The 15389-nt window shown below is 39.7% G+C and overlaps 1 protein-coding gene across 1 annotated transcript in view; it reads right to left on the bottom strand.

Moving 5' to 3' along the window:
- LOC119135344 (low-density lipoprotein receptor class A domain-containing protein 4-like) overlaps positions 1 to 15389 on the bottom strand; it is a 93007-nt gene that overhangs the window by 51920 nt on the left and 25698 nt on the right. Inside the window, exons 3-5 of the mRNA XM_037272833.1 lie at positions 13890 to 14101; positions 13389 to 13675; positions 551 to 691 (exon numbers count right to left, since the gene is read on the bottom strand). Coding sequence (XP_037128728.1) covers positions 551 to 691; positions 13389 to 13428 — 181 coding nt within the window. The 5' untranslated portion in view covers positions 13429 to 13675; positions 13890 to 14101. The remainder of the gene's footprint in view (positions 1 to 550; positions 692 to 13388; positions 13676 to 13889; positions 14102 to 15389) is intronic.

The following is a 15389-nucleotide window of genomic DNA, read 5'->3' as shown; positions in this document are numbered from 1 at the left end:
TCAAAGTGCAATTATTTCTACCCTCCGGCTACCGTGGTTGCATTTACCTACTGCTGTTGAAGTACCCGTCATTGCCGTTCATGCCTTACAAATCAATCCACGAAATAAGATTGAAAGCTTCTTTTCCTAGAAAACTGTTGAACGCAAAGTTACAACCACATTCGATTTTTTTTCTCTCCAATTCTTGGAAATACATTTATACCACTATTATAACAATCGGCATCCCAGTATGAAGCAAAAGCAGTAATTTATTTTTTTAATAAAAAAAAAAAAAAAAATGATGCTGCATCATGATGCAACCTCTTAGATTGCTAAAAGAACAAATAACCACATTTTCTCCTTTCCATGAAACAACTCTTGAATGAATGCAAACTCAAATAAACGTAGCATAAAAACTTGGAACCATTTGCTGAAATGTGCACCTATTCAAAGTTATAAGCATTTTTTTTCACCTTTTCATCAGAAGGCACAATATATAAACTTCATTCAACATCCCTCAGAGAGTGGCAAATGAAGAACAAAAGGGAAGGCAGCATGGTGCAGCACTCACAGTTGAAGATCCCCGGTGGAGGGTGCTGGGTGACCATGGGGCAGTTCTCCTCATCGCTGTTGTCCCCGCAATTATTGAGCTGGTTGCAGATCAGTGAGCCCAGGCGCAAACAATTCCCATTGGTGCAGTGGAACTTGCACTCTGTTCAGCCAGAGGGAAAGAACATGGAAATAAGAGAGAGCCTTACTTAGATCATCTACTTCTAATCACCTTAAATACATTGGGATGCAGTTAGAAGTGGAACTTGTTTGGACATTGTGGCAGAAGTAAATACTGTACAGTTGCATTTCACCGCTGATCAACTCATCAAGTAAAAACAAATTCATAAAGGTCAGTCCACAGAGCCAAATGTATAAAAGTAATATGCATAATTTCTTAAATATTGTGCTGTAGACTGTGAGTTTACCTTGTTATACAAACTCAGAAATGTGCAAGGTCAGGTAAAAAATATATATATACCAGTAAGCTGCAAAAAGACCTCAATGATAGACTTTTGTTCGCAGATGCACTTTCAAATGGAAGAAATGAGAAACCAAACGATCCTTTCAGGAACTATTTTCTCACTAAATATTGAATAAAATAGCAGAATAAAGGATGGACTTAGTTACCTGCAGTATAAAACATTTAACAGTTTATGACTATGCAGTGATCTTGGCCTTTGGCCTGATTGAGTTCATTTGTCCGTATGATTAATTGGTTCATCAAATTCCCTCCAGCTAATGTACTCGAATCATTTTCACAAGCAAGTGGACAGATGGACATCCCATAATACCATGGTCATATCTGTCACCATCATACATAAAGTTTTTAAATAATTGCCCAGGAAGGACTGAAAAATATGTACACACAGATTGGACCATTTACTACATTTGTTAAAGTATGGATTGTACGTGGATATAAATATGAGTTACAATCACCGTGTGTGCGTGCAAGTGTTGCTTATTATGGGTTAGTCTTTCCCAAAGGTGTCAAATCCAGGTCCAAAAAGTAAAAAGTCTGCTACAGTTAGGCTTTAGCCACAGTTGCTTTTAATCAACCAAGACAGCAGGAAAATGAGCTTTTAGGAGCTATTTGTATACCTGCTGGTTAATTAAAAGCACTTGTGACTAAAGCCAAATTATGGAAGGGTTTCTATTTTCTGGACCTAGATTTGACATTTGTCGGTCTTTCCAGGCACTGTGAGAAACATAAGTCAGAAACTTAATTTCCAGATTATTGTTGATCATGTTTGACTGGCCAAAATAAGCATAGAATGTCATTATTTTTTTTATTGTTCTCAAACATATTGCAATTTTTTTTTCCATTTAGAAAATGAGAGTTTTGTGTTTTACAGCTCTTAAAGAGTGTTGTGTACTCGAGATGACAAGCACCTCCAAAGTAGAGGTTGTTGACTTCACTACTCCACAATAACGTTTAGAGTTTGACGACAACTAGTCACTAATCATGAGTTTTGGGCCTGAACAAGATGAGTGCACAGAATGAATTTAGTCCTTCACTTTTAATTGATTTATTTTGTCTTTTAGAACTAATTGTGCAACTGGTGAGTGAAGGTGAAACACACACACACAAACAAAAAACGTTTTGTGATTATTTGAAAACAGCTTAAATTAACACCATGGAGAAACTGCTGCTGTGGTGGACCTAGAGCAATGCTATATCACCTCATTTGGTCAAGCACTACTTAGTTGTCCCAGTGGGAAGCACGCTGAGCGAGAGAAAGTTTTTGCTGGAAATTCCATCACCAAACAACTTCCTCTTGTGTTCTGTTACAGTCTGCGAACTATATTCTGCATTTGAGCTGTCCATTCTTTATGCAGAGATAATCAAAAAGCATTCCCCCCTCCTGTGATGTATCTTAATATTACTAGTATGCCATTGCAAAATCCATTGGTGACGTCATTAGCAATTTGTTGAATATAACTAGACATTAACCACATTTGCCATTCTAAATGTTGAAGAGGTTTAACATTTACAATTGTCGGTCCCATTTGTTTTCTAAGCATAATGGAGAAAAAAATTCACGCTACACATTCTACACACCCTAAAAAAAATCTTTTCAAATTCAGCCCCCTCTAGTATGGGTGGTGACCAACTGTTTTATTGCAGGTAATCGACACTGAAAAGACAAGCCGCTTGAATAAGATGGCCTTCTAATAAGCATTTTTGCAGGCCGTCTCCTTGTGGCAGTCCCTGCGATTTGCCCTTTTGGCAGCAAGCAACTTAATGATACTGCATTTTCTCCTCTTCCTCTCACAACAAGAACAGCTTGTTCTGGTCTAGTCTAGACGGTGGCGGCGGGGGTGTATGGTGGGGGGGGGGGGGGGGGGGAGTCTGGGGTGTCAATTGAAGGAACAGAAATCTGATTGAAAATACAAACCAGCATGACCATTCTTTGGAAAGAGACTTTTCCCCTTTTTTCTAAGTGGCAATTAGCAAAGCCTCAGTGACTTGCCCTGTCTTGCTTTTCCTCACTCTGTCTTATCTATTAGTCGATTGTCTATCTTGCGGTCTCTGTGCCTTCTTTTTCATTCTCATCTGTTCTGCCTGTCCTCTTCTCTTCCACTCTATCATGCTATATAACTCTCCAATTTTGTCCGAGCCACTTGTCTCTCCCTCTTCATCCTCCCTCCCCAAGCTATCCTCTCATTTCATGTCGATACGTTTGGTCAAGGCCACGAAAAAGAAGCAAAGCTCTAAAAAATGTGAGAGAACATAAAACGCCTCATTTGCACACTAAATTATGCAGAGCCCTCTTCTTTGCAAACATACAACATTCATACAGGTTAACTACAGGGATGTGAAAATGCCAGAAGGACAAATGAGTCATCATAAGCTTCTAAGTCATTCAAATGTAATGGATAAGAAATGAGCGCCCCCCAAGGCTGTTAAAAAGCAAACAACAAGGATACCGTACAATAAAACCTACTTTAAAGGTCATTGTGCCAAATCATAAAAGCAGGCAATAAATCTGCATTTCATTGGGAGGTTTAGGATGAAATTCAGAAGGATTTGCACGATTAACGTGACAATATGGGGGAAAAGAAATCTGATAAAATTTAAAAATATATTAATTTTAGATTAAGTATACAGCTGAAGACACAAGTAAGTTCAATTAACACATTAAAATAATAATTCAATTAATACAAAGGCAGCACATGTTAAGGGACCTCTGCTTTCAGAAAATGGATGGATGTCTACTAGGAATTTGAAGCTTGTTTATCAGCATGACAAATATCCAAAGCACACATGTAATTCCAAACTAGTCCGGAGGGATATTACAGGAATGGCCGAACCACAGCCTGGATAAAATTGAAAATATGTCCAACCACAGTCTGTCATATTTAGGCCACGCTTACAAGGAATAGTATGTAGTTTGAGTGTATGTTGCTAGATGACTGAAAGAATAAAAAATAAAAAAATCATTTTATGGGTACACAGACGCCAAGGCTGCCCTTTGTCACCTGTTCTGTTCATTATGTTTATGGAGAGAATTTTAAGATCTTAGGCACAGGAGTGTGAATTTTATTGTAGCTGCGTATATCTTAATTTAATCTCATGTGGAAGGACCATTAAAATAGCATAATTACACATACAAACATAGTATAATTAATGGAAAAAAACAAAAGTTTTCTGTTTTCCGTTTTTAAAATAGAAAATAATACAAGTAAATTAGGAAACTTATTTTATTGGAATACTCTTTTGAAAAACTTTAAACATATCCCTTAAACATACATAAACGGTTGCTATTTGGAATTGAGAAATGTAGTATTACACTTAGCGAGTGAGAATGTTGAAGGGCTGAAACGGAACTGAAATATTGGGGGGGAAATACAATGCGTTTAAATGATAGCGATTAACATGAATTGGGGAAGTTAGAAATGGAAAATGAGAAATACTGCAAAAAACGGTGTATTTGAGCAATGGTTTCAAGTAGGATTAGCTTTGGGCTCAAGACATTTTGAAGGAGGAGGTAATTATGAATTATTATTAGCATTACTTTGCCCCCCTAACCCGCAGTTTTTCTTTAATGTTTCATAATTTCCTCATTGTCTCTTCACCTCACATTGCTGCTTATCTGCAATTTCCTGTCGCCCCCCTCCCCCCATGCCAATGCTAACAATGCTTTTTACACATTTATAACCAACTGGTATGTATGATGATTATATTCACATACTATCTTACACAAATGTTAAATTGATTATATTTACACACTATATAACATACACTGTATGATTACCATATAATGTAGTTCTTATGAATATCTCATAATTATATATGCACTCTAGTGTTAATATTCCTATATCAATCTTCTGGTTAGATGCAACTGCATTGCATTGGCTGTATGTATACCGGCAGCAAGCATAATGACATTAAAGCGGACTCTTTAATCTGCATGATTGAAAAGAATGTGAGTGCTGAGCGGAAGAAGAATGTGACGATGTGAGAGAGGGCAGAGGAAAATGAGGAGAGTGGAACATGAGAGGAAGACAGACGAAGGAATTACTGTCACAATCAAGTCAAATTTCTTTGACCTCTCTATTAAAACATCACGAAATGATTACAGGACCACTCGTTCTCTGTTGAAATAACATTTCCCATTAAAGGTCAGAAATGATGAGATAAAGACTTTTTTGTAGCCATTTCCTTTTCCTCAGAATTCCCGCAGTGCTCTTGGACAAGACAAGACTTGATCCCACAGAGGATAAAGACTTGCAGACTGAGACAAAAAAGTGTGACATGAATGGCACACTGACAAGTACGTGTCTGTGTGTGGCTGCATGGAGTGTTGCCTCCACCACTTAACAGACTGGAGGCGGATGCTCATTTTAGCAATGTGCGCCATTATGTGTGGCAATTATGGTGTCCTTGGGCATTTGTTTGGAATGCATCTGTTTTCATGTCTGAGTATGATGAGTAAATGAGGAACAGGGCCCTTTTTCTGCAGAACTCACTCTCACGTTTAGATCATTTTACGTCGTTAAAAATGAGATGCATATGACATAACACAAATTGATCCTCAATGCAACCAAGTTGGAAAAACACATTTACAGAACTCTGTCAAGTGCAGGCAAATGCTTGATGATCTCATCAGTTTAAATCAGTGTGCCGTAAATAGCTAAAAACGTTACCTTAATGTACGATTTTTAATGTAATGTCACACTAGGCAAAGGAACTGGAATTTAGGTGTCAAATGTGCTTAAGTACAATATGAATTGCTGTGTCAAGATAGGCTGGAACGTCTGCCTCAGTTGTCATTCTATACAGTATGTACCCAAAGTCATCTGGGATGGGCTTCGGCATCTCTGTGTCCCGGAATCGTTTAAGTGTTTAAAAAAAAAATGGAGTGATTGGTCTGCTAAAGACAGAAATGTGTCAAGTGTGAAATCGTCAAACTTCTAGTTCCAACAGCCAAATCTGTTTAGAGCTTCCAAACTATGACCATTTGCTTTAATCATCAACTGTGGAGAGCAAAATTGAGTAAAACAGCTGATTCCATTTATTATTCAAACATGAAAATAATCTCATCTTTGGGTTTTGCAAGAGCGGACTCATGCAGCCTGTGTATTTAAACATTAAAACTGACATGTATATAAGAGGAAGAAATTATATATTTTCTTTTTTAAAAAAAAGTCATTTTCAGTTTAGAAAAGGCTGAAAGAAAGCACAAACATCAGCAAGAGAAATGTTTTAGTCAAGCAACATGAGAACTAGCGGTAGTCCCCAGTTACATTATGCCATCATCCAAAACAATCACAACAAATTGATGGGCGGCATCGTAATCGAGTGCTTAGCACATTGACTTCCTTCCACATTCCAGAGACTTGCATGGAAGCTTCATAAATTTGTCCTCAGTGTGTATGATTCTTTTATTCTATTTGTGTGTGGCCTGCGATTCAAATGAGGATAAGGAGTGTAAACAATGGACAATTTCACCTGCTTGCTTTCTATCCGCTGAGCGAGTCTTTGATAAAAAGACATGCATCAGCTTTTGCAGGCCACTAAGGTATTAAATGTGTTGCAGTTGCATCAATGAGTCATAGGGCATCCCTCCAAACTACTGTTCTCCTGCTTCATGGCTTTCCTTTTAAGCCTGCTTCCCCTCAGTCCTCCACCCTCCGTGCTTGGAATCCTCAATTTTATCCTATTTTTTTGACCCTGCAGTCCCTATCTTTATCTCCATTGGCCACCTTCTCCTTTTTCTTTGTATTTCGTTGTGCTACCAGGATAATTAAACATGACAGAGTTGTGCTGACTCAGGGCAAATGACACCTATAGTGGAGGAAAGCCAGCTAGTGACAGAACAGCAGGAAGACCTTGAAAATGTGTCTCCTTCCTGCGGACCATATCTGGCATAAGAGGACATTTGGGCAGTCAAACCATGAACACGTTAAACCCCACAGTGGAATTGTTTTCGCACTTTATAAATTTTTGAGCTAAAACATAAAAAAGCTACTGTACACAAAGATGTTTACATGCAAAAGAATTGTCTTGGTAAGTTCATGAATCCTGAAATAGCATAGTCAGAACGTTTGATCATATTGACACTGGGTGTGCTAAAACTTATGGTGTCTGATAATCAAGAGGTTAATTCTCACTAGTGAGTGTCAACCGTCTTCAGTTTTCCCGTTGTCAGCTTAAAAGCTGTATACGCCCAAAAAGGCATGAATATTATTCCATTCCACACATTAAGTATGTACCAAAACAACACATGTTCACACACCCACACACTATGGTGCCATCCGAGCAGTGCATCTCAGCACGAAGGCAACGCCGACAGGCAGATCCAAAATAACATCTTCAACTCAGTAACTGCTATCACCAACTGAATCAGAGGAGATAGGCAGTCTGGCTGCCTGCTCAGCTAAACAAATCAAGACTGGTTATGCAAGCTTGCACAGAAAAATATGCGCCTGGGCCATGAAAAAAAAAGCAGAAAACAGTTTGAAATTATGTCATTTTCGGAATGCCTACCAACAAATACTTTGCTTTCAATTATGTTGGGATGCTGTGCAACCTCATAATAAAGAAATATTATCATCCTAGAAGAGCTCATTTTGCTTTAGGGGAAAAGTACAGCAACGGTTCATTTTAAAAGGTTCAAACGTGAGTTTATCCCTTCAGCGTTGCAAGTGACGTCAGGTGTGACAAACTGGCGAGCAGTTCAGGTATGCCGCCTCTTGACCCAAGCCAGCTGGGACAGAGAATGAATAGATGGCTATCTAAAACAGACCTGAGTGAACGTTTCTTTCTGACCAATCGTGATTATTTCATAATTTAGCAACATTCTTATACCCTGCATGATGGATTTGTCCAGATGATGATTTGGGACTCCCAACAAGGACTGGCTAATATGAATTAGCCGTTCGTGTTCAATAGTGTCAGGATACCAAAATGTTGCTGATGCCCCATGACACACTTGAAGAATTTGTTTCCCTATAGTGATTATTTGATCGTGATAGTATGTTGTTATTCTTACAAGCAAGATTTCAGCGGAGGGATAAACCAAATATAGGTTAATGGATGTCTTGATTTAGGGAACTGTTCTTAATCATTCCGCTCCAGGGGCTCTTTTCAGTGTCTTCGTTGTGCGTCATCTTATCATGTTGCCAAATTCAATAAAGTACGGCAGTAAAACAGAAACTATAATCTCCTTGCTGTTCTATCGCTACATGCATAGCCCGTAATGTAATTTTGCTGGAATACTTGCAACTCAGTCAAACATACAGTAGATCTTCAAAATCAATCTCCAGAATCAATACTACATGCCAAGCTTGTTAGAGGTGAAAAATGAAGAAGTTCACCGCTGTGTTGACAGGAAGAGCGGTACATATAATGTGTTTGAAGCCTCGGGCCCAAGAGCGGGCAGGCAGCGGCAGCTCCTCCTCTAATAACCCCAACCTGTCAGTCACTTAATGGATGGGCAAGGGCTCCACATGGAGACAGCTCAATATGGATTGACTTTGGTGGAAGACCACACCACAAGAGGTGGACGGTGAGAGGGGGGAGGAGATGATAGACAGTTTAAGATAAATTGAGATGGGCAGAGAAAGGTGACCAGAGATGGAGAGGAAAATTGTATCCAAGCGAGAAAACCAGGACTCAAATTGAAGATGACTGCAGGAAACCCTCTGTGACTGACTATAGCTAAGTTGGACATTTTAAAGTATGGAGCTAAAATGATGAAGAAGTAGGAGCCTTACTCTAAAATGTACTTACAATCAGAGCCCCGGCAGTGTTGACGCTAGTGTTTTTTTTCACAGAATGTTGTGGTTTGACAGAAAACAGTTTTTTTGTAATATATGGCAAGCTTTAGTCATTTTCTAAATCCAGAAGACACGGGGAAAATTGTAACACTGCTGCTTTTTGTTTAAAAGGAAAGTCAATTCCAAATGTTGCTTTACAATATGTTTGTTGTACAGTATGTGCCCCCACTAGTCATGGCATTTTGATTAAGATTGCGTTTTTGGAATATAAGCAAAGCAGGTCAGCTGTTATTGGTTATGACTTGAGACATGTTGACTGTGATGTCCTTTTCAGTCGACAGCAAGCAAAATGGCAGCCTCCTGAGCTGGATAAAAACTGAGATGGATTTTTGCTCTTTAATTCATATTCCACAAACTAAACATCAATCAGAACACTATGCTTTGACTGCACAGAACACATAATTACAATTTAGATTGACTTCAATAAGGAGTCGCATGAACTATATCGATGAAGACCCAAAACTGTCAAATAATTCAGTTAGATTTTATACTGAAAAAAAACCCATATCATGCAAAAAAGTGACTACACAAAAATATGAGTTCCTTAAAGATTGAATAATCTAGGAAAGATGTTGAATATGATGTAATAATTGAAATTTGTGGTAAAAGTAGATCATGAACTTCAAGCCACAGTCACTCTGGTTGTTCATGAATCATTTGTTCCTGCATTTCCATCGATGGTCAATGATTCAAGATGTTCTTGGTAGCTACTGAAGGAGCACTTCTCGCCCTTTATTTGAATGTGTACAAATGTAAAAGAGGGTCTCATCTCATTCTCCTCATTCTCCTCTCCTTGGGCATCCAGATTGCAGTGCATTAACCGCTGAACCTATTGATCCCTTACACAATAAATTGCCAATGGTGTTGGTTAATTGAAAAAGTGTATATCTACTTTTGGCCTGACCTAGAAAAAAATGAATCATATAGAACATAATAGGCAGGAATTTACAAGAAACATGAATCAAAATGCCCTTTGTGAGTAATTGGGTGCCTGCTCGATGATCCAATAAAACAGCCCACGGTCTTTTACTTGGACAGTCAATGACCAAATAAAAGATCCAGGATCCATTTCCGGGTCCGAGCTCAAATTTGAGAAAAAGACCAAAATATTAAAGGCTCCAGCACTCCCGCGACCCCCGTGGGGACTAAGCGGTTCAGAAAATGGATGGATGGATGGATGTTATTTTGTTTGAAATATTATGTGTCTTGACAAATTTAGTCCCAGCTCAGATTTTGTTTTTAAATTCAGTCTTCTATCACACACTTGTGTGTCAAGGTAGAACAATAAAGGTGACTTAACAGTATTGAACATATTGATCACAATGCACATTATGCTAGCCAATTAGTATTATTAAGCAATATTAACTGTTAAAAAAACAAAATATCCATCCGTCCATCCATCCATCCGTCCGTCCGTCCGTCCATCTGTCCAGCCAGACTATAGTACAGACTAAAGTAAATATGTTTTTAAAGCATCTCTGGCAACACTGAATGGAAATGGAACAAAATGAAGTAGCAGCATCACAATAAAACCAACATATTGCTTCTATTGATCGTGGCACCAAAACGCTCAGTAGACAAAGAACTTGGAAACCGCCAAAGCCAATTCTGCTTGGAATTTGAGTTATCTCATTCATGGTAACTTCTTTGTCTGAATGTGGACGCTCCACTGCAAATTCCTGTTTGATGATCAACCGTCTCAACAATAAACATGACTTTGATTCTGGATTTCTGCGTATTAACAGGTGTTTTCAAGTGACATATTTTAGATATCACTGTTTACATTCACTGAACACATGAAATAACCCCTATATGTGATGAAGCAAATTGGAACTGTGTCACTATGGAGAAAAATCAGAATTGTGCCATTTGAAGCATGTAGTGTAATGCTTTCTGTGCCATCTGTAGCTCAGGCAACAACCCTCGGGACAGCTTGTTAACATTTAAACATAGGTCTTCTGCTTTTTTTTTTTTTTTTTACCCACCTCCTAAACTTAAACTTGTAGCACGATGGGAATCAGCATGGATTGAAATCTATTGAAGCAGACATAAACACAGACAGCAATGGACTGATTCAGAGTCTAGACATAGTGTGTACATTTATTTTACCTCACATGAACTACACACGGTAAACAAAATCCCGTTTTAACCTTGTTGCTATTGACCACTGCTGTCTGCCTACACCTGAATGTCAGTGCTTGTGTTTACTGGCAATGATGACTTTCCCTCGACCCCTCAGGACCTTTGTAGAAACTGGTCACACCAGACTAACACGCAAACACACGCACGCATGCAAGTGTGCAAAGCTAATGCATTATGCAACACATGCCCTGAAAAACAAAGAAGATTCTTCCATATTCATTGTAGTTGCCACACTTGTAGTGACAGTAAGGTGCATGCAATTATTTACTGGTAAGTTAGCCTGTTAAAATAGTCAAAGTAGATTCAATCTAGAAAATTTACTTGAATTGATTGTGTGAACATATTTGGGTCTCTGCAGTACTTACGGTAGTTTCCCTCTTAAATTTTGTGAACGTGCATGCTTGTTTGTCTATACCACAGGTGTCAAACTCAAGGCCCGGGGGCCAGATACGGCCCGCCACATCATTTTATTTGGCCCGCGAAGACAAATTGTGCATCAAATTCGTGTGTCATTACTAGAATTGCAAATTGTCTTCACTTTTAATAATATATATTTTTTTAAATATTTGACCAGTTTCTACTCGTCTGATTTGAAAACAAGTTATTTGTCAGTTTGTTTTGTAGCTTTTACTGTATATAATATGAGGTGCTCATACATTTAGTTGGGTTGACAGTCATAATGGCCCTCCGAAATAAGCTATGACTACAATGCGGCCCGCGAAAAAAATGAGTTTGACACCCCTGGTCTATAGTATAGACAAACAAGCATGCACGTTATACTGACTCAGTATATGTTTTTGCATCGGCCAGCAACCTGTCAAGGGTGTACCTCACTTCTTGCCTGAAATCAACTGGGCTGAGCTCCATTTCACCTCCAAACCTAATGAGGATAGGATGGATAGAAAATGGATGAATGGAAGTTTCTTAGATTTACATTGTTGAAAAAAAACAATGTCACTTTTTAACGCGGTCAGTTTTCTCTTTCTTTGAGAGAGAGAGAATATTTATGGCTTGAAGGAGAAATAGGCTTTGGCGTTGATGTACAAATACACTGGAGTTGCGTGTCTGGAGTACCTGGCCACCTATCTTTTGTGAAATTTAACAACCTAGTACATCTCTAGTTATCTGCCTTGTAGACATCAGGGAACTGTTTGAAATTGTGGAAAACATGGATGCCTTCTCTAAGGTTGTACTGCAACCCTCACACAGAAAGATGCTCTGTTTGTCATAGTGTCCAATTTATAGCAAACTGGGGTTTAAATTGGGGTAGGTCATAGCAACCTTAATGGAAAGTAATACAATCATGGCAGATTGAATGAGGTTGAGGATGCTCACCGTACACATCTCCAAATGTCTCATTCCAATACGTCAAGACGATGACAACTATAATCTCCTCAACATAAAATGGGACCCAACGAATGTTGCTCGCCTGGCTTGTTTTATGCAGTTTCTGAGAGTTACACTGGATAATCTTGCGATAAACAAAACCGCATAAAGTACATATTAGCTTTATTGGATGATGTATCCCTTAATGTAGCATATGGAAGTATGTAAAGTATAAATAATTGCATGTGAGTTACAGTGTACTGAGAGATTTAAATTGGTGCATTTACAGAGCACGTTTGAATCCATTCAAAATGATTATATAATATCTGATCGTTGGGAGAAGGGCTTTGGATCAATCGTAAATAATTAGATGATTTTTTTAATCCTCATGAGGGATGCCTGTTGCCTACTGTTATATAGATGAGGTGTTAGTATTTTACTTCATAATGAAAAAGTCATTTGGTGCTTTCTGTTCCTCCAACTACTGTGTCAACAATTCATCACAATATGAGATGCCAACTGCAAATTACTGAGCAAACATCCTACATGTCTGGATATAAATGAAAACATCATTTGCACACTTTACTGTTGAGAATAAAGAGTCAACACGTGATTTATACGACGCTCATAAAGACGCAGTCATACAGCAGTGCTTACGGGAAGAAATATTTCTTTGCCTATATTTCTGTCCATTATTAATATAGCAATACTAATTAGCAATAGAACAGAAAAGTAGAATCTTGTCAGTGAATCACAGCAGCATGTAAGACGTACACTTACACACTTCCTAGAGGTGTGTGCTTGTGTTTTGGTCCGTGTGATGTGAGACATCAAACAGTTTCAGGAAAAATATTTTTCGATTTTCAATGTTGCCCGGGGCCGATAAAACTGCTGCTATAGCAGTTTTCTTGAGAAGTATGAACCATTGAACTAAGTAAAATACAAATCGGAGTCATGTGGGGTACATTGTGTCCTTCGTTTCAGGACGTATTGTTTACAACAATGCAACGATCTCTAACTTTAGAAACAATTTTGAGTCTAACACACACACACGCGCACACTCAGCACACACAGACACACCTAATAAGGATATAATCAATGTTTACCTTTGAATGCGTTTGTGTCTGGCGAGTCCGTTTCCTGCATAGTGCTCCTTCCAGCACTCTGACAGCTGCCGCCAATGCTGCGATGGCCAACAGGCCAACCTTAACCGGTCAGACCCGACGCCAAAGGGGCAAGAATGGGCGGACGAGAGGAAGGTGCATCTCCGACCAGACTCGCAGCCATCTTTCGTCATCAGCATGGAAACAAATTGCACTCGCGATTCTTGTGTTGCAAGCTGAACAGCAGTGGCGTGACGGTTGGGTTGCCTTTGAGGGTGGGTGCTACCGCTCTGTCAAGAAGTCACAAAGTAACTGTTAAAGAGGGTAGTGTGCGGATGAGTGCGATGAAGTATTTTCCTGGGTTGGAGCCAGCAATTTGAGTCTGGAGTCTTAGCCAACGAGGGTGAATGAAGGTTAAGGATGTTTGAGAGTATGACGTGGCTCAACTGCAGTCCATCCTCCGAGGCTGGCAGTCATGGGCAATAGCATGAATTTTTGGCACACCTCTTAATCTGTCTGTCTGCAGACAAGCATCTCATCCATTTCCAGCAGATTCTCGTAGCGTGCGTCTGCCTCCGTCTTCTCGGCCTCAGTCACGGTCTAATCAACGTGCGGCCTTGTCCTTCTCCAATGTGTGCAATTTGGCTCTCACTGTCTTTCCTCTGTCATTTGTCCTGTTGGTGCAGTCTCAAACGCTCACACTGGCACCATTACAGCTGGAGAGGACAATAAGAGAACAGAGGGAAAATCTCAGTGAAACAACAGGTGAAATGAAAACATCCCATCCTAGACTAACTGCTGCCACCAAAATAACTATCATCCATAACCTCCCACTCACAGCCCTTTGACATACAGAGCAGACGACGATCCACAAGTGTGTGAGTGTGTGTCGCCAATTGTATGGGAGGTGGGTGGCTGCCTGGCATGGCCCCTTTTAGTTCCCCTCACCCACAAGGTTCTTACATGAAAGGAAAAAAGTTTCTCTGAAAGCCAAGCGCCGCCCGTGACCCTATTTCACAGAACAGGGGAGAGATAGAGCACCATGTGGCACTTTGAAGTCGGCCTGATAAACAGGGCTAGCGGAGGAGGCTACAGCTGCTGAAAAAACAAAACTTTATTTACATTTCAAAAGTGCTAAGTACCGCTCTTTTGGATCGTGGAAAGAAATTAAATACCACAAAACCGAAGGAGCTTTTTTGTGGGTTTGGGGGATCAGTGAATGACAGAGGGGAAACTGCAGTTCAATTGGCGTTGCTCCTGAGAGCATTCAAGTGAAAATAAGAGCGGAAGAAAATCAGGATAAAAACAAAGTATCAAAGTAGTAGAGGTTGTTGAGCAAGAAAAGGCTTACAAACGGCAACCCCCCCAAAAAAGAAACTTGCAAAAGCAACCACATAATAAACAAAAGCATGAAAACCCCTCCCATGATTATGAAGCGGATAGATGCGATGGGGGCGGAAATCAGACATAGAATGAGCAGCGTGGGTTTGAAAGAGAAAAGAAGCGGTAACAAGATGGGAGAATACGGGAAGGAGGGACCATGTTGGCGTCAAAAGCAGACAGAAGATAAACAAACACACGCCCTGTCTGTGGTTTGGAAGAGCTTGACACATCTCTGCTCTGCTTTCCTGCTTTTATCAGGCCTTATCACAACACAGTTACACATGACAGCCTGTGCTCAGACAAATGGGACAGCAAAGGAACACGCTCAAACCTGGTAAAGCTGAGTCGTAGTCATTTCGAACGTTAGCTTATAAGAAAACAAGAGGAGGGATGATATCAGTGGCGTGCAGTCAGGGCGGCTGGCCAAAACATCAGAGCCACTGACCAACATTTAGAACTTCGATGAATCGTATTATACATTAGCTTCTTTGTGTGTCTTGGCGTCACAGCTTTCAGTCACAGCATGACTATTTCTTTGAGCCAATCAGATTTTAAATTCAACACTCAGTGCCTTTGCAATGGCTCAGAATGACCTCAGCACCTTTCCAGCCTCTGATTGGT

Source organism: Syngnathus acus, chromosome 16 (genome assembly GCF_901709675.1).
Source record: "Syngnathus acus chromosome 16, fSynAcu1.2, whole genome shotgun sequence".
NCBI lineage: Eukaryota > Metazoa > Chordata > Actinopteri > Syngnathiformes > Syngnathidae > Syngnathus > Syngnathus acus.
The sequence above is the reverse complement of the archived record's forward strand: the minus strand, read 5'-3'. Positions and strand labels throughout refer to the sequence as shown.